The sequence below is a fragment of the Bombina bombina genome, chromosome 3 (assembly GCF_027579735.1).
Source record: "Bombina bombina isolate aBomBom1 chromosome 3, aBomBom1.pri, whole genome shotgun sequence".
NCBI lineage: Eukaryota > Metazoa > Chordata > Amphibia > Anura > Bombinatoridae > Bombina > Bombina bombina.
The window spans coordinates 799802715-799829494 of record NC_069501.1 but is presented as its reverse complement, the minus strand read 5'-3'; the positions used below and the strand labels follow the sequence as shown (position 1 = coordinate 799829494).

Genomic DNA, 26780 nt, shown 5'->3' with positions numbered 1-26780 from the left:
TATTGCTCCAATTGTAATCTTGCCCAGAGTGCATTAAATAACTTAAGCTAAACAATCAATATTAATTAAACCATTATTCAGAAATTCTTAATTAAAAATGCAATAGACCTTCTCTGCATTTACTTATAAAATCAGCATTAGGACATTCCTGTCAAATGTAATAGTAAACAGATCAATTACTCTGTGAGTTTTTTGTCTATTCCCCAATTCCCTTAATAATCAGACTTTATCCAGATAGATTTAGGTAGAAAAAATTCCAAATGGTTGGAAAAAATATTCACATACATCTTAATATCCACATTAATATGGAAAATGGAGCCAGTTACCAGAACAGGTGGAATCTTTATCTAATTTAGAAAGTGTGACAATATTTGTACCCATCATTCTATACTCTTATTTGACCTTGTTTATAGCATTTACTGGAATACAATAACAAATTCTATCATATTAGATAATGCCAGTCTTGTGAGCCTGTCATTAAAGGGACACTGAACCCATTTTTTTCTTTTGTGATTCAGATAGAGCATTCTATTTTAAGCAACTTTCTAATTTACTCCTATTATCAAATTTTCTTCATTCTCTTGGTATCTTTATTTGAAATGCAAGAATGTAAGTTTAGATGCCGGCCCATTTTTAGTTATCAACCTGGGTTGTTCTTGCATCCACCAATAAAAAAGTGCTGTCCAGAGTCTAAAAAAAAAAGCTCAGATGCATTCTTTTTCAAATAAAGATAGCAAGAGAACGAAGAAAAATTGATAATAGGAGTAAATTAGAAAGTTGCTTAAAATTGCATGCTCTATGTAAATCACAAAAGAAAAACATTTGGGTTCAGTGTCCCTTTAAATCATGTTTGTAAATTATTTAGAATTTGAAATATGCTTATGTAAATGCTTTTCAAAATCCTTCTAGCTTTGTTTAAAGATAACTATAACTATATATATATATATATATATATATATATATATATATATATATATATATATATATATATATATATATAACTATAACCTTTTAATTTATAATAAGCAGAAAATATTTTTGCCGATAAATTATTTAATTAATATTTAATTTTAATTAGGCAAAGTGTTAGTTGTCATTATTTACTTTTACCCTGACAGTGTATATTTTTTTTTCACTTTTGTGGTAGTCCTGCAAAAATTCAATTTTAATATCCATGAAATGCCTCTTTCTTACAATAATTTGACCAGTTAACCAGAATTTTCTGCAATATCATTTGCACTACTCTGGCATTTTTTCCAGTTCAAACAATAGATTCTAATGAATTGGAAAAGGAAGACAAAATCATTGAATGCTCACAGTTTTTTTTCTTAAATGTTTATTGAAATTTTATTAAAATTAGCAGTATATTAATTAATATTGATAACCCAATTAAGGTCTAGATTGTGGGTGTAGTGCTATTTTACAGCTATCCAGCCAAAACAAAGAGAACATTATTTTGGACTCTGGAATGGTTATCATTCCACTACATGAATTATGAAGGAACAAAATCATTGCTGTAAATATGTAAAATTTGAGATGTAGCATTGAAAACAAACCACTAGATGTCACCCTAGGAAAGAACTTATTTTCAAATTCATCAATAGATTTTTATTTTTTTTGCAGATGGTTTAGACTTTCATAATTAGTTATAGTTATGAGAAGGAATAAAATGTTGTATACAATATAAACAAGTAGTACAATTTAATTTACCTGTAATAGTTGATATGAAAATGTCAAAATATTGGGAACCACTGCTCTAACCTATTATTGAAATATAAACCTGTCTGTGCAATTCTGTACATTATGTTTTTGCAAAATGTCTTTCACAATTATCATCCACCCACACACTATACACACACAAACACACACAGACATACACACATTTACATATTAATATATACATACACACAGATACACTATACATGCACACATTACACACACACACACTATACATGCATACATCACACACACACACACACAATATGCATGCATAGATTACACACACACACAAACAATATACATGCATACATTACACACACACACACACACTATACATTCATACATTACACACACACACTATGCATGCATACACTACACACACACACACACTATACATGCACACATTACACACACATACACACTATACATGCACACATTACACATGCACCATACATGCATACATCACACACACACACACACACACTATACATACATACAAACACACACACACTATACATACACACATTACACACACACACACACTGAAAATGAACAAAAAAAATAACATAATGATATATTTCTGGAATGCTTATTTGGACAATATGCTTGACACTGATGTATTGTCAATCTATATCCCTTCTCTGCATTGTATACATAAAGTTCTAATGCTGGTTTGCTTTTATGACCTGCCAGTAACCAAAAGAAACACTATTTAAGATAGACCTTGAAAGTACCAGGCATGTCCTGAAGTGCGTCCATTAGATACTAGACAATGTGAGCAATAGCATACAGGACACAAATGTGAAATAAAACTTTAATGTGCACTCTGCATGCAAGGAACAGCTGGGGCACAGCACCAGAATAAATAGCAGTGGAGGTGCACATTTCACTGCTCTATCTGTTTAGTTACACACTGTGTTTTTTTTTCTACAGTATTGTTTAAGATCCATTTTTATTGCTATCCACTGAATCCCTACGGCTTGAGATCCAAGGCAAAGAGCACCTTTTTTTTTTTCTTTTATGAAATGTGGGTCGTGATAAAAAAAGTGCCAATGTTTATTTAAAACAGTGAACATTGTATCTATATTTCTAATGCACCAGTATAATCTTTAACGCTATACATGGGGTACAATAATATATGGGATTAAAGGGTTTCACGTCTGTTTATGATTAAATATTTCATCTTTAAAGAGGCTGTCTTCAGAGGCTTAGGTACAAGGTAATCACAGAGGTAAAAAGTATATTAACCCCTTAATGACCGGACCATTTTTCAATTTTCTTACCCTTAATGACAATGGCTATTTTTACATTTCTGCAGTGTTTGTGTTTAGCTGTAATTTTCCTCTTACTCATTTACAGTACCCACACATATTATATACCGTTTTTCTCGCCATAAAATTGACTTTCTAAAGATACCATTATTTTCATCATATCTTATAATTTACTAAAAAAAAAAAAGATAAAATATGAGGAAAAAATGGAAAAAAACACACTTTTTATAACTTTGACTCCCAAAATCTGTTACACATCTACAATCACCAAAAAACACCCATGCTAAATAGTTTCTAAATTTTGTCCTGAGTTTAGAAATACCCAATGTTTACACATTCTTTGCTTTTTTTTTGCAATTTATGGAGCAATAAATACAAGTAGCACTTTGCTATTTCCAAACCACTTTTTTTCAAAATTAGCGCTAGTTACATTGGAACCCTGATATCTGTCAGGAATACCTGAATATCCCTTGACATGTATATATTTTTTTTTAGAAGACAACCCAAAGTATTGATCTAGGCCCATTTTGGTATATTTCATGCCACCATTTCACCGCCAAATGCGATAAAAAAAAAAAAGTTAACTATTTCACAAATTTTGTCACAAACTTTAGGTTTCCCACTGAAATTATTTACAAACAGCTTCTGCAATTATGGCAAAAATGGTTGTAAATGCTTCTCTGGGATCCCCTTTTTTCAGAAATAACAGACTTATATGGCTTTGGGGTTGCTTTTTGGTAATTAGAAGGCAGCTAAATGCCGCTGCGCACCACACGTGTTTTATGCCCAGGAGTGAAGGGGTTAATTAGGGAGCTTGTAGGGAGCTTGTAGGGTTAATTTTAGCTTTAGTGTAGTGTAGAAGACAACCCCAAGTATTGATCTAGGCCCATTTTGGTATATTTTATGCCACCATTTCACCGCCAAATGCGAGCAAATAATTTTTTTTTTTACATTTTTCACAATTTTAGGTTTCTCACTGAAATAATTTACAAACAGCTTGTGCTATTATGGCATAAATTGTTGTAAAAGCTTCTCTGGGATACCCTTTGTTCAGAAATAGCAGACTTATATGGCTTTGGCGTTGCTTTTTGGTAATTAGAAGGCCACTAAATGCTGCTGCGCACCACACGTGAATTATGCCCAGCAGTGAAGGGGTTACATTAGGTAGCTTTTAGGGAGCTTGCAGGGTTAATTTTAGAGATCAGCCTCCCACCTTACACATCCCACCCCTGATCCCTCCCAAACAGCTCTCTTCCCTCCCCCACCCCACAATTGTTACCGCCATCTTAAGTACTGGCAGAAAGTCTGCCAGTACTAAATAAGAGGTTTTTTTTTTTTTTTTTAAATAAAAATAATAAAATCTTTTAGCTGGGATGGACCCCTGCCTTAGCCCCAACCTCCCTGATCCCCCCTCCAGCTCTCTAACCCTCTCCCCTACCTAATTACCGCCATCTTGGGTACTGGCAGCTGTCTGCCAGTACCCACTTTGGCCCCAAAAAACAAAGTATTTTTATTTTATTTTTCAATTAACTCTTTCTGTAGTGTAGCAGCCCCTCCACAATACACCCACAATAACCCCACCCCCCTCCCAGATCCATTTATATTTGAATTTTTTTTTTTTACCTTTCCCTGGTTTTTTGCCCTCATTGTTGTCACACACTATGTTCACGTGCATGCGCGTGCGTCTCGTGCACGCGCACGCACGCTCCCTCCCACCCGGACAACGGCACCATCACTACCGGTGCAGAGAGGGCCACAGAGTGGCTCTCTCTGCATCGGAGGCTTGTAAAGGGGTATTGCAGGATGCCTCCATATTGAGGCATCACTGCAATACCCTCAGAGCTGCTGGAAGCGATTGTGATCACTTCCAGCACTCTGTTAGACAACTGACGTACCAGGTACGTCCATTGTCATTAACTGCTTGTTAATGCATGACGTACCTGGTACGTCAGTTGTCATTAAGGGGTTAATATAGCCGTGTTGGTTATGCAAAGCCGGGTAATGGGTAATACAGGGAATATCTATCTTTTTAAACAATAACAATTTGGAGTAGACTGTCCCTTTAAAGGGACAGTCTAGTCAAAATTCAACTTTCATGATTCCAATAGGTCATGCAATTTTAAACAACTTTTCAGTTTACTTTTATCATCAAATTTGCTTTGCTCTTTTGGCATTCTTTGTGGAAAGCTAAACCTAGATAGGCTTATATGCTAATTTCTAAGAAGCTGAACTGCCTCTTATCTCAGTGCATTTTTAAAGTTTTTGACGGTTAGACATTGATAGTTCACCTGTGTCATATATAAATATATAAAACATTATGCTCACTCCAGTTGAGTTATTTAAGAGTCAGCACTGATTGGCTAAAATGCATGTCTGTCAAAATAACTGAGATAAGGGGCAGTCTGCAGAGGCTTAGATACAAGGTAATCACAGAGGTAAAAAGTATTAATATAGCAGTGTTGGTTATGCAGAACTGGCAAATGCGTAATAAAGGGATTATGTATCTTTTTAAACAAAAATAATCCTGGAGTAGACTTTCCCTTTAAGATCTCCACCACCTCAAATGAGTTGGAGTTAAATAATTTCAGAATAATCTGTTTGGTATGATTGACAAGCTTTCATGTGGTTGGTTTTATGAGAAAAGTGTGTAGGTGCTGTACAAGCTTTTACTTGTTCAATATTAAATGCTCACCCTCAACTCTGGTGGACAGGGTCAATGGCTGGTAACCTTGTCCTCCTGTGACATTAAAATATGAGGTCTACAATATATGTGTAAAACTGGCATTTTGTATCTGATTTGGCACAATCATTTTCATTTTTCTTGCACTATGAACATAAATAGATAACTAAGACCAACTTACAGGAACTGCTCTTACACAAAAAGTTTTTCCCTTTTTACAGAAACATGTGGTTTTATAAAGTAATCCTGCATCAATCTGGGGAAGTTTCCTTGTCTACACAGATATGTTTGAGCAAGTTTGAACAAGCAGAACCAATCTCCATACTTGTTTGAAAAAAAATAAAAAATATTTCAAAATGATTCCTTATAGAAAATGAAGACCCTATATTTATAGTGAATCTTCTCAGTAACAAATGCTGAAAGACATGACAATAAAAGCACTCGTAAAAATAAATATAATTTTCAAATCTGTTACAAGGTAGCAAATATTTGAAATACACTCTTGTAATAGCAGCATGTATCTCTAAATTATTTATCCTATACATTCATTATTGCAGTAAGATTTTCATACATTATTGACCATGTTATGTTTATAGAACATAATAAAAACACAGCCCTGCAGAAAACGTCTTTTTTCTTTTCTTTTTAACTTGAGGTTGGAGCTCTGATGTGCGTCATAAGCGCAGAGATGGCTCTAGGGTTAGTGAGGCCTTAGGCAAAGCAAAACCATGAGGCCCCTCTTGAAGCACATGACCAAGCTTGCAGAAATGAACCCAATAAATAGATTTATTAGCATTTCCTATTTTTAATTCAAGAGTGTACTTTGAAATCTTGGAAACCTGATAGTTGCAATTCCTCAAATCTTACTTTTGACTCATAACAATTTGAATTATGGTTATATACTGTCCCTGTAAACAAACACAGTTACCTTGCTCCTAAGAAGTGTGGGGCTGGCTCGATATTAACGACTGGTAATGTTTGCTTTTTGTATCATTTGTTGAAAAGCTAGGTAGTTAGTACAGTATGTCAGGAACAGTAATGCATTACTAGGACCTAGCTGCTTATTGGTGCAACTGCACCTCACTGACTAGGCCCATAGAGGCCGAAACGTACATCTGGGGTTTGTTTGTTTTCCCTTGTTCAAAGGATATTTGCCTGGTATTTCGGTGCTGGACTGTCATTTGGCAGGGTCAGACTGATATGCTACAGGAGATTTTACCTTTGTGAAAGGCATAGTGTGCAGAAAGAGTTTGTACCCTGGGAGTAATGGGGGGCTAAGCAAGGAAGTATTTCCAGCTTCAGTTCTAAGCCTAGTTAAGTGCATCTCTATGTTTATTACAGTAATGCATTACTAGGACCTAGCTGCTTATTGGTGGCTGCACATGTATGTCTCTTGTGTGTAGGAGAGGAAGAGGGAGGCTAAAGGGGGGAGTCCACTGTTACTGTATCACACATATAGCCAGTAGTTCTGCAGGAGGCATTATGACATCATTTGGGCGGAGTATGGGGGAACTCAGTCATGTGGCATTGGCAGAAGTGACTACAGTTTAACTTATAGTGCCTTAAGAGTACCACTGCTTAGAGGAGTTTATGGGGAGTGGCTACCAAAGCAGCAACTTATGCACAGTACAGACACACACTCGTGATCTTTCAACCTAGCAATACATATAATTGAGTGGTCTCAGAGCAGCTTGAATAAGTAACTGCTGCTTTGATTATACCCCCATAACCTCCTCTGAGGATCAGCAGTGTGCTGTTTGTTCCTACATGCCCAGGACTGATATGCTACTGCTGAGAGGAGGACTTACATCAAGAGAAGGAGGCCAGGTCCCCTAGCACTGTGAAAGACTGGGGGCAAGTGGCAAAACATTAATATCATAGCCTGTTAGAAGCTTTGCTTGACAGACAGACTGCTGCAGTCAGACTGTCTGTCAAGCAAAGCTTCTAACAAGCTGTTATATTATAGTGTTGTCACTTGCCACCAGGCTTTCACAGTACCAGCACAACCTTCATAGAATATGTACAACCTCTGCTTTTTAGGGCACAATGTGGAGGGCAGCATTAGTTTGGCAACATTTAAAATCAATAGTAAGGAATGTTTTCTTAGTGCCATTAACCCCAAAAAGATTTACTCAGTTTGTTGTTCCCTGCTTTTCACTAATCTCTTCACATCCCTTTTTCCAAATCCTTGGAGTACAGAAATTTTCTCGAGCCTTGCTCTAACCCCCATTAGCCATCAATCACACCTGCTCACTCCTTGCGCTGCAGCACTCCTTTCCCGTGATCATTTGCACCTCACTGGGGCCAGGATTTAATGTCAGTATTTTATCTGAACCCAATCGCAGTGTCTCTCTAACAACCCATTTAGATGGGTCTGATCCATTGCATGTATGCAAAGCATTGGTGCACTACTGAAAGGCGTAACCTATGAGTGTAAACTGGGCTAGAGGTGCCCCATTCTGGTGCTGCCACTGTTTCACAAATAGAGAAAAGTGCAGAGAGACCCCTGCTACACATAAAAGCAGCCAACACCATATGTTGTAGGCCCTCTGTTTAAAGGAGAAGGGCTAAGTAAGAGGAGGGCACCGTGCGTGACTGATACTGTAAGGAATAATAAGGCCAGGTGCAATAAAGTTATTTTAAAAAGAATATCGTTTCTGGCCACTTTGAAATAGCCGCCAATCTCCACCAACTGATGATGATACGATCCGAGCTGCATGTTGTGTCCAATCAACAAAGCCTCACTAGTTTGATTCAGCAGACTGTCAGAGCTATTCAACAGAGTGCCCAGATGCAGCTTGGATTGTGACGTCATCAGTGAGCTGAGTGTGCGGCCATTTCAAAAGTTGCCAGAAACTATATGCTTTTTATAAAAACATTTTACAGTTTCTGATGCATGTCATAGAAAGGGATGCAGGGGGCTATTTGCAGCTTAATGTAAGGTAGGACTTTAAGATGACTAAGGTGTAGACTGACCCTTTAAATCATCAGCTGATACATGACTGAGTATGCTTGCTGATCGATGTGTGGGCCCCTGTTTTAGTGAGGCCTTAGGGGACCACCTATTTGGCCTAATGCTAGAGACACCTCTGCATCAGAGTGACAAACTATTTGCTCTAAGAAAAAAAAAATGTTACACACTCTTCAGAGATTGTACATGATGTTATCTTCATATACTGTCCAACAACTCATTCCACAATGAAAAAACCTAGTCGGATGCTTTATGAATGATGCAAAAATCTTACCTCATGGTATATAGCAGAGTACCATCATCCTGAAGACGTAGTAATTTGTTGGGCGTTGTTATATTGTGAGCTATTGATTTTTTACCATTGTGAAAAAAGGTATCAGGTGTCCAGATTTTACTAGCCAACAGATTATTAAGAGGAAGGCGTTGCATAGGTCCTTGAAAACTAAGTCGTTCGTCTTTCCAGCTTTGTCGAAAAAATACATCAATGGTGTATTCCTAAAAAACAAATGTATTTACAGAAACAAATTGGCAAATTACATTACTTAATTTAAGATGAAGAAGGCAACTTTTAGCTGAACGTACCATTTCTGTATCTGATACTGGTCCGAAACTCGTAACATAAATGTCTGTTTTGACTTCTGTTATTCGCTCTGAAATGCATAAAGAGATTGTTTTATGATTAATCAAAAAATATTACTTTTAATATTCCATAATTCTTAAATTAGCATTTTTGTGACAGTAGTATAGCTAAAGCATATTGCAGTGTATGATGTTTGCAACCTCACTTCTTTAACTCAGATCATGGTACAAAAAAACTATAGACGCATATTGCTAAATGAAGAGAAAGCACTAACTAAAGTAGAAATGGATTTATAAACCCACTCTTGTTTCTTCATGATTTATTGCTAGTAAAGCAAGAGGAGTAGCTACACAGATTATACAGACCAGCAAACACTGACAGTGCTAAAAATAATTAATAACAACACTTACTGCAGCTTTCTACACTGATCTTTAAGCTTCCTTGAAGGTCCAGTCTCCTGTACAGGAATTATCCAGAATTTAAGCTACTGCTGCTCAGGAAGCTGCCTTCCTCCCCCGCTCACTTCCATGTATAGCTATGGGCGGGAGCTCCTCCCTTCCCCTCGGATTTGAGGGTACGACATAGCGCGGCAATGCTCCACTCAAACGTTCCGGGCTTTTAGTAAATTTTAATACATTTTATAAAAAAATATATATAAATAAATAAAATTAATATTTTTAAAGCCCTGCTTATGGCTTGCATGCCAAAAGAGAGGCCTCTAACGTGCCAGCTGTGGGACACGCACTATAGGTTCGCCATTACTGGTCTATAACATTCATCTGTGTTTGAGATTACACAGTCTATAGCTGCCATTTTATTTAGGTTTGCATAAAATATAATCTGAATGTGGAATTGTATAATAACTGGTATCCGAAGGTGGTATTACATCATATATAACTGCAATCTGTATGTGATGGCGAACCTATATACACCTGAGGAAACGACTTATCAGCTAAGAAATGCGAAGCTGGGGCACTGCAAATTTCCAGCTTGCGTCTATTAGCACAACAGAGAGCAATTCCACTTGTGAGTATGTTCATCATGATATCTTTTGGGTCCTGTAAAGTTTACAACTGATCTTCACTAGGAGACGCCCCCTGTTTTTTTTCTGTGTATGTGCATATATTCATATGTGTGTGTGTATACGTTTGTGTATGTGTAAATCTCAGTATTTGGGTTTAATTGCAGTGTTCAATTGATATGGTCTATAACTGTCATCTGTATGGGAGATTACATGGTCTATAGTTGCTATTTTATTAATGGCTGCAATAATATAATAGTAATAGTAATATAATAGTATGAAAAATTATTTACAAGTGTGCGCAATATTTGCTCTCCACTACTACCGGTGCATGCAAATGTTCGCTGGTATTACAAGTAAAGAGCAATGTGAATGCGACCTCCCATTCACATTGCATGGAAGCTTTGTGCTCTGTTCTGATGATGTGAGACATGCCAAAGAACCTAGCATGGTGCAGGGAGTAAGTTGCAAAGTGTTGGGCAGCTCATTTAAAATATATATGTATATGAATATATACATACATATTTATGTGTTTATATGTGTATATAAACATGTTATTAAGCATCCAATAGGATGAGAGCTAATGACATTCTATTGGCTATTCAAATCCTCCAATAGAATTTCATTAGCTCTCATCCTTTTGGCTGATTTGAACAGCCAATAGTATTTCAGTAGCTCTCATCCTATTAGCTGATTTGAATGTCAAGAATCAAATCAGCCAATAAGAATGCAAGGGACGCTATTTTGAAAAGGCTCCCTTGCATTGAAGATCCAGTGTATGGTGGTGATTGTATAAAGAGGACGCTCTGCGACCGGATATCTTAAAGGATGGATCCGCTCTGCGCCGCCGGGATGAAGATAGAAGACACCGCCGGGATGAAGATAGAAGATGCAGCCTGGATGAAGACTTCTCGCCGCCTTAGATTAGGGTTTGGGCTTTTTTAAAAGAGCTCGATGGCCTTTTCAGGGCAATGTAAAAGAGCTGAATTCCCTTTTAAGGGGAATGCCCATACAAATGTCCTTTTCAGTGCAATGGGTAGCTTAGGTTTTTGTTAGAGTTAGGTTTTTTTTATTTTGGGGGGTTGGTTGGGTGGTGGGTTTTACTGTTGGGGGGTCTTTATATTTTTTACAGGTAAAAGAGCTGATTTTTTTAGGGCAATGCCCTACAAAAAGGCCATTTTGAGGGCTATTGGTAGATTATTGTAGCCTAGGATTTTTTATTTTGGGGGGCTTTTTTATTTTTATAGGGCTATTAGATTAGGTGTAATTGTTTTTATTTTGGATACTTTTGTTTGTTATTTTTCGTAATTTAGTGTTTGTTATTTTTGTAATTTAGTATTTTTTATTTTTTGTAATTTTAGACTTAAATTTTTTTAGTAGTGTTCGTTTTTTTTTTAAATGTGTTATTTAGTTTTTTTAATTGGTAGTTATTTTAATTTTGGTATGCTAGTTATGTTAGGTTAATTGTTAGTTTAAACTTAGTTTTTTTTTAATTTCACAGGTAAGTTTTTATTTTAAATTAAAGTAAGGGGTGATAGGTTTAGGGGTTAATAGTTTAATTTTTTAGTGGCCATGTGTGGGGGGCTGGCGGTTTATGGGTTAATCAGTTTATTTAGTAGTGGTGATGTGGGGGGATGGAGGTTTAGGGGTTAATAGGTTTAGCTAGTGGAGCGGCGGAATAGGGGTTAATAACTTTATTATAGTGGCGGGGATGTGGGCGGGCGGCAGATTATGGGTTAATAAGTTTTAAATAGTGTTTACGATTTAGGGGTAGTTTATGGGTGTTAGTGTACTTTGTAACAGTTTAGTTATGAGTTCTGTGAAACATTTTTGTGGCGCAAAACTCATAAGTACTGCTCTCCGATAGCGGAATGGCTTATGTCGGTATAGGCTGTAATGCAAGCATTTCAGCCTCACTGCACAACTTGTAATACTGGCGCTATGTTTGCGGTATAGCGATACCGACAAGACTCGTAATGGCTGCATTACTGTTTTTACGCTGAATTAGACATTTTTTTCAGCGTTAAAACCGTAACCATTAAAACCGTAAATCAAAACTCGTAATCTAGGTGTTGTTCATGTATTTACTTATTTATTTTTAATCTAGAAATGTCCCCAACGAATAGTATGGATATAGACAATCTACTATGTTTTATAGAACAATGCTTCCTAAGAGACTGACCTGTACTAATATTATAATATTTATATACAAGACATCTTACAAAGTGTATCCCCCCCACCCAGTTTCTGTGAGAATGGAAAGTGCATGCCCCAAGCTTCAGAAGACAAACCCTATTTCATTCTACACAGTGACTGTTTGATCCTTGTAGTAGCCCATTTATATGATCCCTAATAATACCTAGTGAAAATGTTTGCAATATACTTTCAGTTTTTTTCCACATGGCCCAGTAAATTATATATTTTTTAATATTCCAGAGATAATTGTAAGGGCATATTTCAGAAATGTAACATTGCTACACAGTTGTTTGATCTATCCTTTCAAGTGACTTCACCAGAAAACATAACATACAATGCTTTTACATGGGTATGTCCCTGGAATGCACTGGCAGTTTAAATATTTATACATACACACAGTATATATACATTTATTTCAAATGGAAACCTTTAACAATGTAGTTTAAATATAATAAATAAAAATATATTTAGTAGTTTTAGATACCCCCACTCAATTCTCCCACTCATCAAATGCTGGTTTGGTATGCTTCCATATGACTGCCTATTGCATGATGCTATCAATGATACATTTAAACCAACATAATTTTAAAACACACAAAATAATCGATATTTATTAGTGATATACCAGGAACATAACAGTGACAGGTTCCAGCATAAGAACATAAATTAGTGTATAATAAGTGCAGAGGATAATTGGAGATTGTTTATGAACTTTGCAGGGATAAATGTTAGGAGTAATTGGTATGTTTTGTTAACTGATAAAACTATTGTTTAAGGATGTCCAACCATCACATATTTTATACCAGAGAGGAAGGAGGGTTTATTAAGAACAAACCAAAATTGTGCTACTTTGCAAAAGCTTGGCTCCTTCCTCCTAATACTACTTCAAGATTAAATTATGCAGAATGCAAAGAAATTGATACAGAGTAATTTTTATTGTATAAAGTGGGTAATATCTCTGGTCTACAGACACAGTCTAACATAGTTCTGCTATACACATGGAACTACAGAATGAGACATCACAACATCCAGTGCCCCTCCCTCTGTTAGAGTAACACCTTTTCACTTTTATGGGTGATGAATAATGACCATATCCCCACCCTTAAAGGGACTTTAAAGGTATTTTGTTATTTATGCACCAGAAATTAATAACTGCACTGCAACCAATCCCTGTGCAGCATTCATCAGTGTAAGTTCTGCACTCCAGTCTCTAGTAAGAATGAAAACACTACAATGTTCAGAACTGAATTACAGGAAAAACGTGCAAAAACATAATACAAATGCATTGTAAATGTTTTCATTTATATGTAATGATATTTTAATTTTAATAAGACCAGAAGGTAATAGGTTCAAAAAGCTTTAGAAGGATAAAGGATACATTGGATACAAAACACACTTAAGGCTTAGGTACATGTAAAATGTACTATAAATTATGTGCTTTGTTCTGAATCATGGTTGTGACTGAAGTGATGTAGGGTTTAAAGTGATTACAGCAGTCAGCTGGTGTGTGCAAATGTAATTCTTTGGAGGAGAATACACATTAGGCAGCTTCAGAGCCAGAGTAGTGCAGGCTTGCACAAGCTGGCCTGAATCACTAGTTAAGTAGCAGTCTCAAGGGTGGCAGAGTTTAATCATCCTGGTCATGTCTGAGTGGGATGATTGACAAGCCCTGCTCTTGTGCAATTGGTGGAGAAAGACCAGTAGGCACCCCTTCACAAGTAATTGATTATTGTAACTGCCAGGGCGCCATCAGGGGGTGACAGGGGTGACTCCTGTCAGGGGCCCAATGGGCCAGGGGGGCCCCATGAGGCAAGAACTAAAAAAAAAAAAATTTTGCCAGCCACCAGTGGGTACTACAGCAGAGTGCTAACTGAGCATGAAAAATGTTATTACAAGGAGTAAAGTATTAGCATTTTAGAGGATTTCTGAGTGCACACTAAAACACTATGCACAGTGTGAGACAGACTTGGCACTTTGTTTGTACAGTGTGTGCCTGGGTAAGACGGCAGATCACTTTCATTTACAGAGGAGGTAGGACTTACTTAGCAAATGTTTTTTATTTCTTTGTGCAATTTCGGATTGTAACTTCAGTGTGGTAGTAGTTGTATGGTGGGGCCAGGGGTCCATAAAAACACATTTTTTTAACAGCAGTGTATTTATGATTATTCGACAATGCTGTAGAAATTCTATATTTAAAACCATGCAGAAATGTTTCCTCCTCAATACACATATGGTAGGTGCCCTTTTGTTACATACCAACAAGCCTAAATCCTGCATTTAACCAGATCTAATGGTATGAGTACCACAGCTTATGGTTCCACCAAGACCATATAGAGTACAGCATTTTCAAAATCCATAAGTACAGCTGACAGATGGGAACATTTATACACTATATTTGAAGTTGTGCTCTTGGTTGGGGAAAATGGGGAAAAAAAAACAAACAAACACATGTCAACCTTTTAAAAGAACTTTTCTTCATCTAGCCATCTACCCAGATCATTAATGTACAATTTTGAATTCACAGAAATATTTTTGTTTACACGTTTACAAATATGATTCTTCAAAAAGTGATCTCTTAATTTCTGCAATTTTTTTTTATCATGCATGTCACACACTGTTGATTTAGGGGATGCAAGGTGCATAAATGTTTCCTCCTGTGAGTGTTTCTGTGGGTGTCGTTGTTTATGTCTTTGTGCTTTGGTTTGTGTTTCTATGAGTGTGTATGTATTTTTTTTCTGTGGGTCTCTCTGTGAGGGTGGGTGTGTATGTCTTTGTGCATTTTCTGTGGATGTCTGTGAGGGTGTGTGCATACTGTATGTCTTTGAGCTTTTTCTATGGGTGTCTCTGCGAGGGTGTGTGTATGTTTGCCTTTGTTTATTTTCTCTGGATGCCTCTGTGAGGGTGGGTGTATATGTCTGTTTTCTATGGATGTCTCTGTGAGGGTGTGTGTGTATGTATGTATGTTTGTGTTTTCTGTGGATGTCTCAGTGAGGGTGTATGTATGTATGTCTTTCTATGTTTTATGTGGTTGTCTCTCTGTGTGTGTATGTCTTTGTGTGTATGTCTTTGTGCATTTTCTGAGGCTGTCTCTCTCAGTGTTTCCTTGGGTGTATGTGCAAGTTTGAGTTTGTGTGTGTGTGTCCATTGTCTGTTTCTTTTTAGTACATTTTGACCTTACTACTGATTATTCACATCTTTCTACAGACTTTGATACCTTTACGGAAGTCACCAATCCACCATTTAACCTTTAAATTATTGTTTAGGCAGTTCAGGGCCCTACCTTTCAGCCACTGCATGCTGTTGTCATCATTTAGTTGGTATCTTCCTTTACAAAAAGATAATCAGAACTCCATACTTTGTTTTCTAAATCTCCTTTCTTTTACAGAACTGTAGTCTACCTCATTACTTGTCAGGTCAATGTAATCAAGTGCTGAGTGTCTGTGTCTGAGTGCGTTTGTGTGTTCCTTTACGTGTCTGCTAGAGTGTCTATATGTGAATCCTTATGTGTGAGTGTGTGTGTGTTTCAGTGTATGAGGGGGTCTGTGTGTTTGTATGTTTGTATGTTACTACCTTAACAACATTTCCAAGTTTAAATAGATACTTTAGAAAAAAGTGCATATACGTTTTAGTCACTTGGTAAAAAATTGTACATGTCAAAGGGGGGGGCTGATCATTGGTTAAGCTAGGGGCCCCAAAATTTCTAGTGGCGGCCCTGGTAACTGCTGCTTGCCACAATGCAAACTAGACGAGGACCTACTGTATTAACGTATATTTACTCATTAACATGATTATAGACTGAAATTTAGAAAGTATTATTGTTCATCTGTTTTATGATCATTTAAATAAATTAAATAATCAATCAGTAATATCTAGGCAACATCTTCCCAGTGATTAAAAACATTTTGAAAATTACACAGCTTTTTCAGCACTACAGTAAGCACTGACATCAGCATTTGTTATGTACTCTTTCTAATACAGTTACAATGCTATGGTTTGTTTGGAACCATTGGAGTTGCTGAGGTGGGTGGATACTGTTTTTGAGCCATTAAGATAATTTGATAATAATTCAGTATTTCTGCTCATGACCAAGTGACATTATGGCCAATTAATTGTTTTATTTTAGTTACAATGGTAACATTGTCCTTTGATATAGTTTCATTACTTATTTATTATTTGCTAAGATATCTGTATGCTGTTGTAATACTGATATACGTTGCTATGCATGTTTGTATAGACTAGTTGTGTGCCTCATTCTGAAATCTGTCAGTGTAATGTTATGCTCCTGATAAACTGCTATTATCTATAGCTGATAATATGTTTTTAAATGTTTGTTGACTGCTGTTTATTTTAATGTACATGCTCTGCTGTAAAGCTGTTGCCATGGCATCCGTGGGTTGATAGTCAGCTGTCTCCCTCTGTCTTTGTGTTTATATATATATATTTAATTTATTTATTTAATTTGTTATATATATATATATATATATATATATATAGAGAGAGAGAGAGAGAGAGAGAGAGAGAGAGAGAGAGAGAGAGAGAGAGAGAGAGAGAGAGAGAGAGAGAGAGAGAGAGAGAGAGAGAGATAAAACTGGCTAGATAAGGAGTGGAGTGCAAATTAACGCTCCTGCTTGAATTAAGATTTTTCTCTCGCACTAACCCGACTAGCCCAAAAATACAAAGTTAGAATTTTGCGTGCACCTTCACATATTTCCCAATAGGAGTCAATGGAGATATAAAGTGGAAAAAATACTAACACCTTACTCTCGCAGATCCCGATCGCATCTTATCATTTGCGCTAACCCAACATGAAAATGTATATATTTCATATTCGAGAAAAAAATTAAAGAGAAGAAGGCGCTCCAATGGTGCAGAATGTTAAAACACAGCTAGATCTTCCTCAGAAATGATCCCCTTACAAATAAATGAGTACTCAAAAACGGAGCGCACTATAATGCAGTGATTTTCTTGCAGGCTGGAGTTTTCAGAGCCCACCAGCTAGCTTCCATCAGATTCAATGTGATCTTGAGTCTGGGATGAAAGAACAAAAATGGGGAGGGAAACAGGGAGACTCCAATGGCGCAGATGGTCACTAATGCTTTCAAAGCCCCCAATATGTGCCCCTTCTCTGAATGAATACTCATATATGCTGCGCACTATAATGCAGTGCAAGTAGTGCAAGCTGGTATATCAGAGTCTACCAGCTGACTCACTTAAAAGAACAGGATCCACAGTTCAGCAAAGGATATGAGACCCCAAAATAAAGCTCATGAACCAATAAAATAAATTAAAATATCCCAAGGCAAGGGATATATTTTATTAAAAAGTAGTATAAAAACAATACAAGAAATTCTGCCGGTGCTATTCTTGCAGACTGGTGGGCTCTGCATACTTCAGCCTGCAAGAATAGCATTGCATTATAGTGTGCTCCGTTTGTAAGTACCCATTTATTTGTAAGGGGATCATTTCTGGGGACGATCTAGCTGTGTTTTAACATTCTGCACCATTGGAGTGCCTTCTTCTCTTTCATTATTTTCTCAGATTTTCCATCCATTCTTAAGAAGAGCTGACCCTGGTGATCATCTATCCTCTACGACAGCCTGTGGAGGGCGCCTTTGTTTTTTGTTACCATCTTTCTGATGGTTACAGTTTGGTGACTTTTTTATATTTCATATTCCAATCTTCTTTACATAACCAAATATGTTCTATTTATTCATAAATACATATATACACATATATATATAGGTATTGATATATACAGATATATGTAGGAATATCTATTTACAACTACAAGAACATATTCTGCATTGTAATCTGAAATAATTATACTATAAATACATAGTTAAAGCCTTTAATAAAAATGAATATTGCATAAATATGCTTTTACATGTTTTCATCTACTTAATGGCAAAGGGCTCCAATGCATTTATATATACTGTATGTCTCTCTATATATATGTATACATATGTATTTATGTGTTTATATGTGTAAATATGTATTTATAGACATATACTGTATACACATATAAATACAAATGTACACACACATGTGTCTCAATGTTATTATTATTATCGGTTAATTGTAGAGCGCCAAAAGAGCCCTTTGCCTGCCTTTTTTTATTTTTATTAGATGGTGTTATTATGAGTGAGAATGTAATTTGTAATATATTTTTGATGTGTTTATGTTTTGCAAAACAGTTAACGATAACTCTGTAGTCACGGTAATCATTATAGTGGAAATCACAATTGCGCTCATGTGATCACATTTACTTTCAAGTCATAATACGAGCGGTAAGCCCAATGAGAACAAACCCTTATGATATACCCCTTATCGCTCGTAAGTTATGCTAATAATATTATATACATATATAATTTAATGTTAAATAATGCATTAAAGGGACATAAACAAGTTGAAATCAGTGCATATCCTAAAAGGGCTAATTAATTAAAAATAGTTTGCATAAAAAATTGTTTAACAATTGCTGGCAAGTATTTTAAAATAGTTTTCTAAAATAAGCATAATGAATTACATAGCTAAGCTGCCTGGAGCAGCCAACTCCACTCCCTTATCAGTGTTTAGACACAGGCATTGTATTTTAAACTGAGTTCACAGCTTCTATGCATGCTCCAGCAGATTAGCCCTATGCACTTTTGTATTCTATCAAAACAACAATAGATTTAGATAAAGCCAAAGAAGGAAATGTGTGGGGGGAGTTAGAGCTTTACGATTCAGAAACTAAAAAGAAGGGGCTAATGGCGAGGCACTGCAGTATACATTTGCAGGTAAAGTAATTCAAGTACATAATCGTATTATTATATTTTGTCTCTATCCCAACTTGTTTTATGTTCCTTTAAACAATGTGACTGCCACAATGACTAATTTCTCTGTAACAATGCTAAAGATGTTTTAATTGCTCCCTAAAGCCTTTTCTTTGGAACAGGTTGCAAAATTTGGGTTAATGGAAGAAAAATCAATGAAATGTGAGACGCATACTGAAATGTGGCTTTAATCTCCAAACTTTATGTTTAAACTTTATTATATCTATTTTTCTGGCCATCAAATAAAAATTGTAGCCATTATCAAACCCAGCACTAAAACACAAAATTCTAAGCTCTCTAAAAGGCAGATATCAATTGTAGTCTGATCAAAGTCAATTTAAAAATATATTTCAGAATACACCATTGAATTCCTATTCTGGGCTTAGCATGTAATGACATTTTTTTTTTTTTCATAATTTGGCCCATACCGCACACTTTATCAGAATTAGTATATGTATTCCTACCCTTTAGAAAAGCTTATCAAATAAATTATCTAAAAAAGCACTTTAGAAAAGTGTCTCAAATAAATTATTTACAAAAGCACCCACAGAATTTATTGGTACATTTAAAAAAAAAAATAGAATTTACTCGAGGGATTGTAAACTTGAATGATATCACCTTCACCCATAATAATGCAGACAGAACTGAGAGTAGTTTGATATAGCAGAGAAAGAGTGGAATCATTGTTTTCTTTTCGTAATCCAGTAGCGTATTACAAAATATTTATATGATTAGAAACCTTTTTGATGTCATGATGAGAAACCAATGCTAGAAAAAACACATATTAGAGAACATGAAAACAGACATAATATTCTATAATTAAATATGTATATATAATAAAAAAATGTTTAAACAACACAAATAATTCAATTGTATGCTCTGTAAAAAAAAATTCAGAGTAAGCAACTGCAAAATAATATGATTTTTCTGTACAAATATTTAGGGGACACCCTTGCGCCTGTTCTTACCCTGCTCACCATTTTGGTAACTACTATTATAATAATTAGTGATATAATACAGCTACACATTTTTTATTAAAGGGATATTAAACCCAATCTTTTTGTTTCATGATTTCGATAGAGCATATGATTTTAAACAACTTTCCAATTTACTTTTATTATCTTATTATCTAATTTATTATCTAATCTGTTGTTGTTTTCTAATGGTATCCTTTTTAAAAAGCATAACTAGGTAGCCTAAGGTACTGCTGATTGGTGGATGCACATATATGCCTCATTTTATTTGCTCACCCGTGTGCATTGCTGTTTCTTCAACAAAGGATACACATAGAATAAAGGAAATTAGAAAATAGAAGTAAATAGGAAAGCTGATTAAAACTGTATTCTCTATTTTATTCATCAACAACAAAACATTTGAGTTTAATGTCCCTTTAAGTTGGGACTGATAAAATAGTTAAAATAGGGTTTCTAATTAAAAATATATATTAAACTGCCTTACTGGTCATCTCTTTACATTAGGGCTATATCTCCTAAATTATAGATTTTCAACAGTATGCCTAAATGTTTATACATGCCAGCACTACCCATTCACAACATTCAGTTTTATTTTATTAACATATATATGAGGCAGAGCAGCATGGGAAATAATAGGTTGTCATGTTTAATGGGTTTAAGCTGCTCAAATTTAATATTTTGACTAGCGCCCTCTAGAGAAATAATTCAGCTTTGATTAAGATTAATAGTAGCAATTAGAAACTATTCTAAAATGATGTTTTATTACAGCTCATCTTTATTTGTTTTCTAGCCAATCTATGCACCTTTCATAGCTCCACCAAATAAACAAGGAATGAATACTCAGTTGACAAGGAGGGGTTTCAGCAAAATAAAATTCAGGAGTGAGGAGAACCCTGTGTATTAAATTACAACTTTAACTGTAGAATTAAAGGACAAAATATGGTGAAACAATGCTAGGTATTTAGCACTGACCTTTGCATACATTTTTTAACAAGTTTCAAGAAAATAAACAAGTAAGTTTTAAGCAAATATATGTATACTTCAGATAAGTCAAGAACCCAGTTCTTTATTAAAATCATATAAGGCAAGAACACAGTTCTTTATTAAAAGCTGGTTAATGTTTTACAATGTGGTATTCAGTCTATGCATAGAGATTTTAAAATAAAATTTCCATATACAAAAGAGCACATGTTTTGGCAAATTGTGAACCTAACTCCATTGATGTTTCTCTTATGAGATATATAGCTAGCTAGATAGATAGATAGATAGATAGATAGATAGATAGATAGATAGATGATAGAGATTTGTAGACACATCTTAATTAAAACATTTTAGAACAAAATCTTACTATTTTGATTTTCATTAAATTATGCTAATGTATGATGGGAATTCTTATATGGCAAGATATTGATTAACTATTTATTGATTAATCTACTAATGATTACCACGGATTAGCCCTTATCTGCACTATAGCCTCAATTGCTAAACTACATCTGGCCTTCCTTGTAATAATTCAGAGGTTAATTAAACCTCTCAGCTGCAGCAGCGAATAGGAATCATGTTGTGTATCTATATTGCACTTCTGGGTTTAAGGAACAGACAAATGGCAGTGAAATACATTAATCTTACTGCTGTTGCAGTCACACTATTACACTATGCTTACGGGCATAAGTATTGCTGTCCTGGACACATGAGAATTACTTGTAATCATTAAGTCTTATAGGCTTAATTATGAGGATATATTTACATATCTCAGGGGTATGCAACTGTTTTAAATGGGGGTCAAATTCGATTTTTTTTTTCCAGTAGGAGAGCTGATTTAGAAATACTATTAATTAAAGCAAAATCTATAGTAAAAGACTTGCAACAAACTTGCAGTGTCCCTTATATATTGGATTTTCTTACAAACTACAGAATTGATACAGTTGCACTTGCTGAGTGTTATGGTTACTAAGTATGCCACAGCTTTCATCTTTGTGTGATATTTTGTATTTACAGTACGTGAATGTTGCAGAAATGTCTTGTCTATTATTGATGTTTGTATTCTATACATTGGTTACACAACATTTTAAAGTAAGTCATGCTCATCTAGATATTATATGATCACTGCATATGACCTGATAATAAGAAATGATCCTGGTAGTTTCCTAAGGAAGATAAAGACATATATATCTATAACTATATATGATTATATATAGGTATAGATATATACAGATATATGTAGGGATATCTATTTACAAAGAACATATTCTGCATTGTTATCTGAAATATTTATACTATAAATACATAGTTAAAACCTTTATTAAAAATTAATAATTGCATAAATATGCTTTTACATGTTTTCATCTACTTAACTAAAGCTCTGTGTTCTGGTGAGATGATCTAACAAATATCGTCAGTTAGTCTTAAAGGGACATTAAACCCCATTTTTTTATTTTACAAATTGGATAGAGAATACAATTTTAGACAATATTCCAATTTACCTCTATTATCTAATGTGCTTAATTCTTTGGATATCCTTTGTTGAAGAAATAGTAATGCACATGGTTGAGCCAATCACACACAACATCTTTGTGCAGCCACTAATCAGCAGGTACGGAGCCTATCTAGATATGCTTTTCAGCAAAAGGATATCAAGCGAATAAAGCACATTAGATAAAAAAAAGTACATTAGAAAGTTGCTTAAAATTGCATTTTCTTTATAAATCATGAAAAAAAAAATTGGGTTTCGTGTTTCTTTAATGTCCCTTTAAAGGTCCCTTAAAGAATTTTTAAAAACACAAATTTTAACTTGAGAGTTATTTAGCACACTATGGAGAGTTTTGGATGTGAAGAAGAGACCCCTATATTATAATATAAGGTTTCTGTGATTTATCTCCATGCCGGCCAGGTTTTGATCATCTGGCTCTTAATTAGATGCACAGTTATAAATGCAGAGCTCAGATTCAAATAAATATACGCTACAATGGGGAAGATGCAGAAATATAACTAATGGGAGATACAGGAAGAGGAAGTATGAAAAAAGCGGATGCCCAGTTATTCTGAAATAATGAAACAACAATGAGGGGAAGGTGATAAAGGGACAACATTACAAAAAATGTATTCAAATATAATTCCTTATGACATCTATGTTAGTTGATTGTATATGTGGACTCTGTGCCTATTAGAAATGTTTTATGCCAGTGAAACTGTACACCTGTGCACTTAATCTGGGCAACAGTAAGTTTTTAATATAGATGTGTTATATCATCAAGTCAAATATATATTTGTACTGTTTCATTAATATGCAGAGAATCGGGGTGGAAATAGGGGATCACAAGACACTAATACTTAGCCTATGAATCAGAGAGTTGACCCAATTACACAGGGAAAATCCAAGCCAGCTACTTATGTCAACTGTGCAAGTAAACAAAGGCAGTAATCAATGGGCAGGAGAAAGCAGGGTGCTGTACATCATGCTTCTAGAAGTAGTCTAGAAAATATAGCAGCTGCTGAGGCTCTGTAGTGTAGACAGGGAGGAATGGCGCAATAGCCATAGTATAGGAATCCATAACAGGTGGCTGGGAAATAATCCAGTGACTTCAGGCAAAACCAGATAAGTGCTAGAGTCCAGGAGATGGCTGAGGCAGACTGCAGCCAATGAACAGACTCAGGCTAGCTTAAAGGGAATGTAGCAATTATTTAAAGGGATAGTAAAGTCAAATTTAAACTTTTATGATTCAGATAGAGGATGAAAGTTTAAACAAATTTCCAATTTACTGTTACCAAATCTGCTTAATTCTCTTGATATCTATTGTTGAAAAGCATACCTAGGTAGGCTCAGGAGCAGCAACGCATGGCTGGGAGCTAGCCAGTGATTGGTAGCTGCATGTATATGACTTTTGTCATTGGCGCACCCAATTTGTTCAGCTAGCTACCTGTCACGGAAATTTCATCACATTGGGATTTTTTTTTTTTAATTGCATGATTTATCTGAACCGTGAAAGTTTAATTTTGACTTTACAGATTAAATATAATCATATACCTGCTAAAGATGTGCATTCAGTTTCATATGAATGCACATTTATGACAAAAATCGGATTTTAATTTTGTTTTAATGACACGAATATACAAATGAATGCACAAAGAAAATTAAAAAATATTGGTGCAAATTGTCAGTATTCATTTGTTAACGTAATTTTTTCTTTTAATAGGTTGATACTTACCTTAGCGCGCAAATTGAGATAAGTATTGTAGCTACAGGTAAACGTTTCACCTGTAGCTTTGAACATTTACTTTGTTTTAACGAAAAAACAAAATGTAAATGTTTAAAACGAAACGAATACTTAATTTTAGTTAAACAAAATGAATACCGAATAGTGCAGCCACCGAATATTTGGGGAAACTAATTTCCCTTAATATTCGGAATGAAAATTGTATCCGAAAACGAAAATTCTGTGGCTGCGCATCTCTAATCTTTGCTCCCTATAGGCTGAACAGCTTTAGAACCAAGGATTATAATACATAGATTTCAGTAAAGACAGGGAGATCTCAGAATTAAATTACAAAGGAAATGGGATACAATAAGATAAGGTACAACAAGGTATCACAACCTCTGGCAATAACATCACAAGAACAGTAAGTCATGAGAATCATGCACGTGCACAGCACAGATGGATGTACTTCCTTCAATTTGACCAAGTGAATTCTATTTTTTGAAGGTTTTAAGAGAAGCATCAGATTAAAAGACTCGGGAAGAAAGTCAGGTTATGATCTCGGGTAATGATTCTTAAAATAGAAACTACAGAAAGAATTTTAAAGCTAGACTTTCAAAGAATTTCCATTTCCTTTTCTTAGAAATGTTGATACAGATCCCAACATTTACATATATTATTATTTATGTGGAGTTTTTGAATTAGGTTTCATTTTTCTTGACACATATTCACTAACAGCATTAGCAGTTCTCATTCATTCTAAAATAAGCCTTATTGAAAAAACTCATGAAAGCACAATGTCATTGAAGGTCACAAATGCTATTAACTATGATGTTATTATATTATTACCTGCTATATAGAACCACATTTATTTTCATATTTATCAATAACAATTTATTATATTTATTTTATTATAATATATTAAGTGGTTGTCCACAACTAAGTAGTATCAGAAAACTGATATCTATTTTTATGTTTCTTTTAAAGTTGATAGATTCAAACTATAATAATTCTAATTATTATTAGTGCCATTTTGTTTAATTAGGTAGCTTTTTTATACTTCAACAGTTCATTGGTTTAATATCAGCTTTATGATTATTTTAACTTTTCTTTTTGTAGGAAGTTTATTAATGAAACCAGAGAGAATTCCATTAGTTGAATTAAATCCACTGTTGTACACCTAGATTTGAATTACAAGTAAGAATTATTTGTCAACCTGCCAATCACTGTTGGTGCTTATCAATAAGACAAATGGAGGAGAGGGATTTAAAGGGACAGAAAACAGTTGTAATTACAATTTATTTCTGAAATGTTCTATATCAGCAGCATCTAAATGATATAGAACAGATTAGCAACTTGTTTGTTGCAAATGTTATTCAAAGGTTACCAACCACTTTCCTTACTTTGTGAAGCCAATCAAAATTTGAGTCTTTAAATGTGGTGCTTGCCACTGTCATTATGCTAACAAAATCTCCATAATTTGGCTTCAAAGGAAATTATAAGATAACAAACAGACAATTAGTGAGATTTATGTGGCAAGGTTCAGCTTGTGAGACCTGTTGTGTGCTTTTTGAATTTTCAGGACTGCAAAATTCACAATTCTCCAATTTACATTACTGGAAAAAGGTGCAAAATAAATAACGAAAGGGTATTTCAAAGTTATTTTAATATGTGTAATTAAGTATTTTATATTACAATCTCAAAAGGTTTACTGTATCTTTAAATAAGAAAGCCGGGATCAAATGACTTTCAAATTTATCTTTTTGGCCACATTTGTTTTGTACCCCTAAACGATAAAGTCTAAGGGCCAGAGTGGCATGCTTACAGTTACAGGATTATTGCGGGTGTTTGCGCACATCAGGTTTTTTGCTCGTATTACAAGTTGAATGTAAATGCGATCGCTTGAATGCAATTGAAGTTAACGCTCATTGCGATATTGCATCCTCAGAAATCTGCTTAACAAAAAAGTGTCACAAAACACATAAAAATACATTTAAAATTACAGTTACACTCATAATAACACTATCTGATAAAAATAAAAGTAAAATAAAATTGCACAAAAACGTTATAAGGGCTCAAAGATATGAACTCTCAGATGTTAGGAAAAAAGGCAGGCAAAGTGCTTTAAAATAGAGATACATACATATACATATATAAAGGTGTATATATATATATATATATATATGCTTATATGTGTGTACATATATATTTATGTTTTACAGACATATATGCACATATAAACACATACATACATATGAATACACATATAGTTAAATATATAATCTATCACAGTATGTCTCCATTTCTGACAGTGACTCCCTCCCTCTCCCAGTCACATGTGGTGTTCCCCAAAGTTCCAT

At 34.9% G+C, this 26780-nt stretch overlaps 1 protein-coding gene across 1 annotated transcript in view; it reads right to left on the bottom strand.

The window, feature by feature from the left end:
* GABRA5 (gamma-aminobutyric acid type A receptor subunit alpha5) overlaps positions 1–26780 on the bottom strand; it is a 459391-nt gene that overhangs the window by 407084 nt on the left and 25527 nt on the right. Inside the window, exons 3-4 of the mRNA XM_053705461.1 lie at positions 9224–9291; positions 8916–9136 (exon numbers count right to left, since the gene is read on the bottom strand). Coding sequence (XP_053561436.1) covers positions 8916–9136; positions 9224–9291 — 289 coding nt within the window. The remainder of the gene's footprint in view (positions 1–8915; positions 9137–9223; positions 9292–26780) is intronic.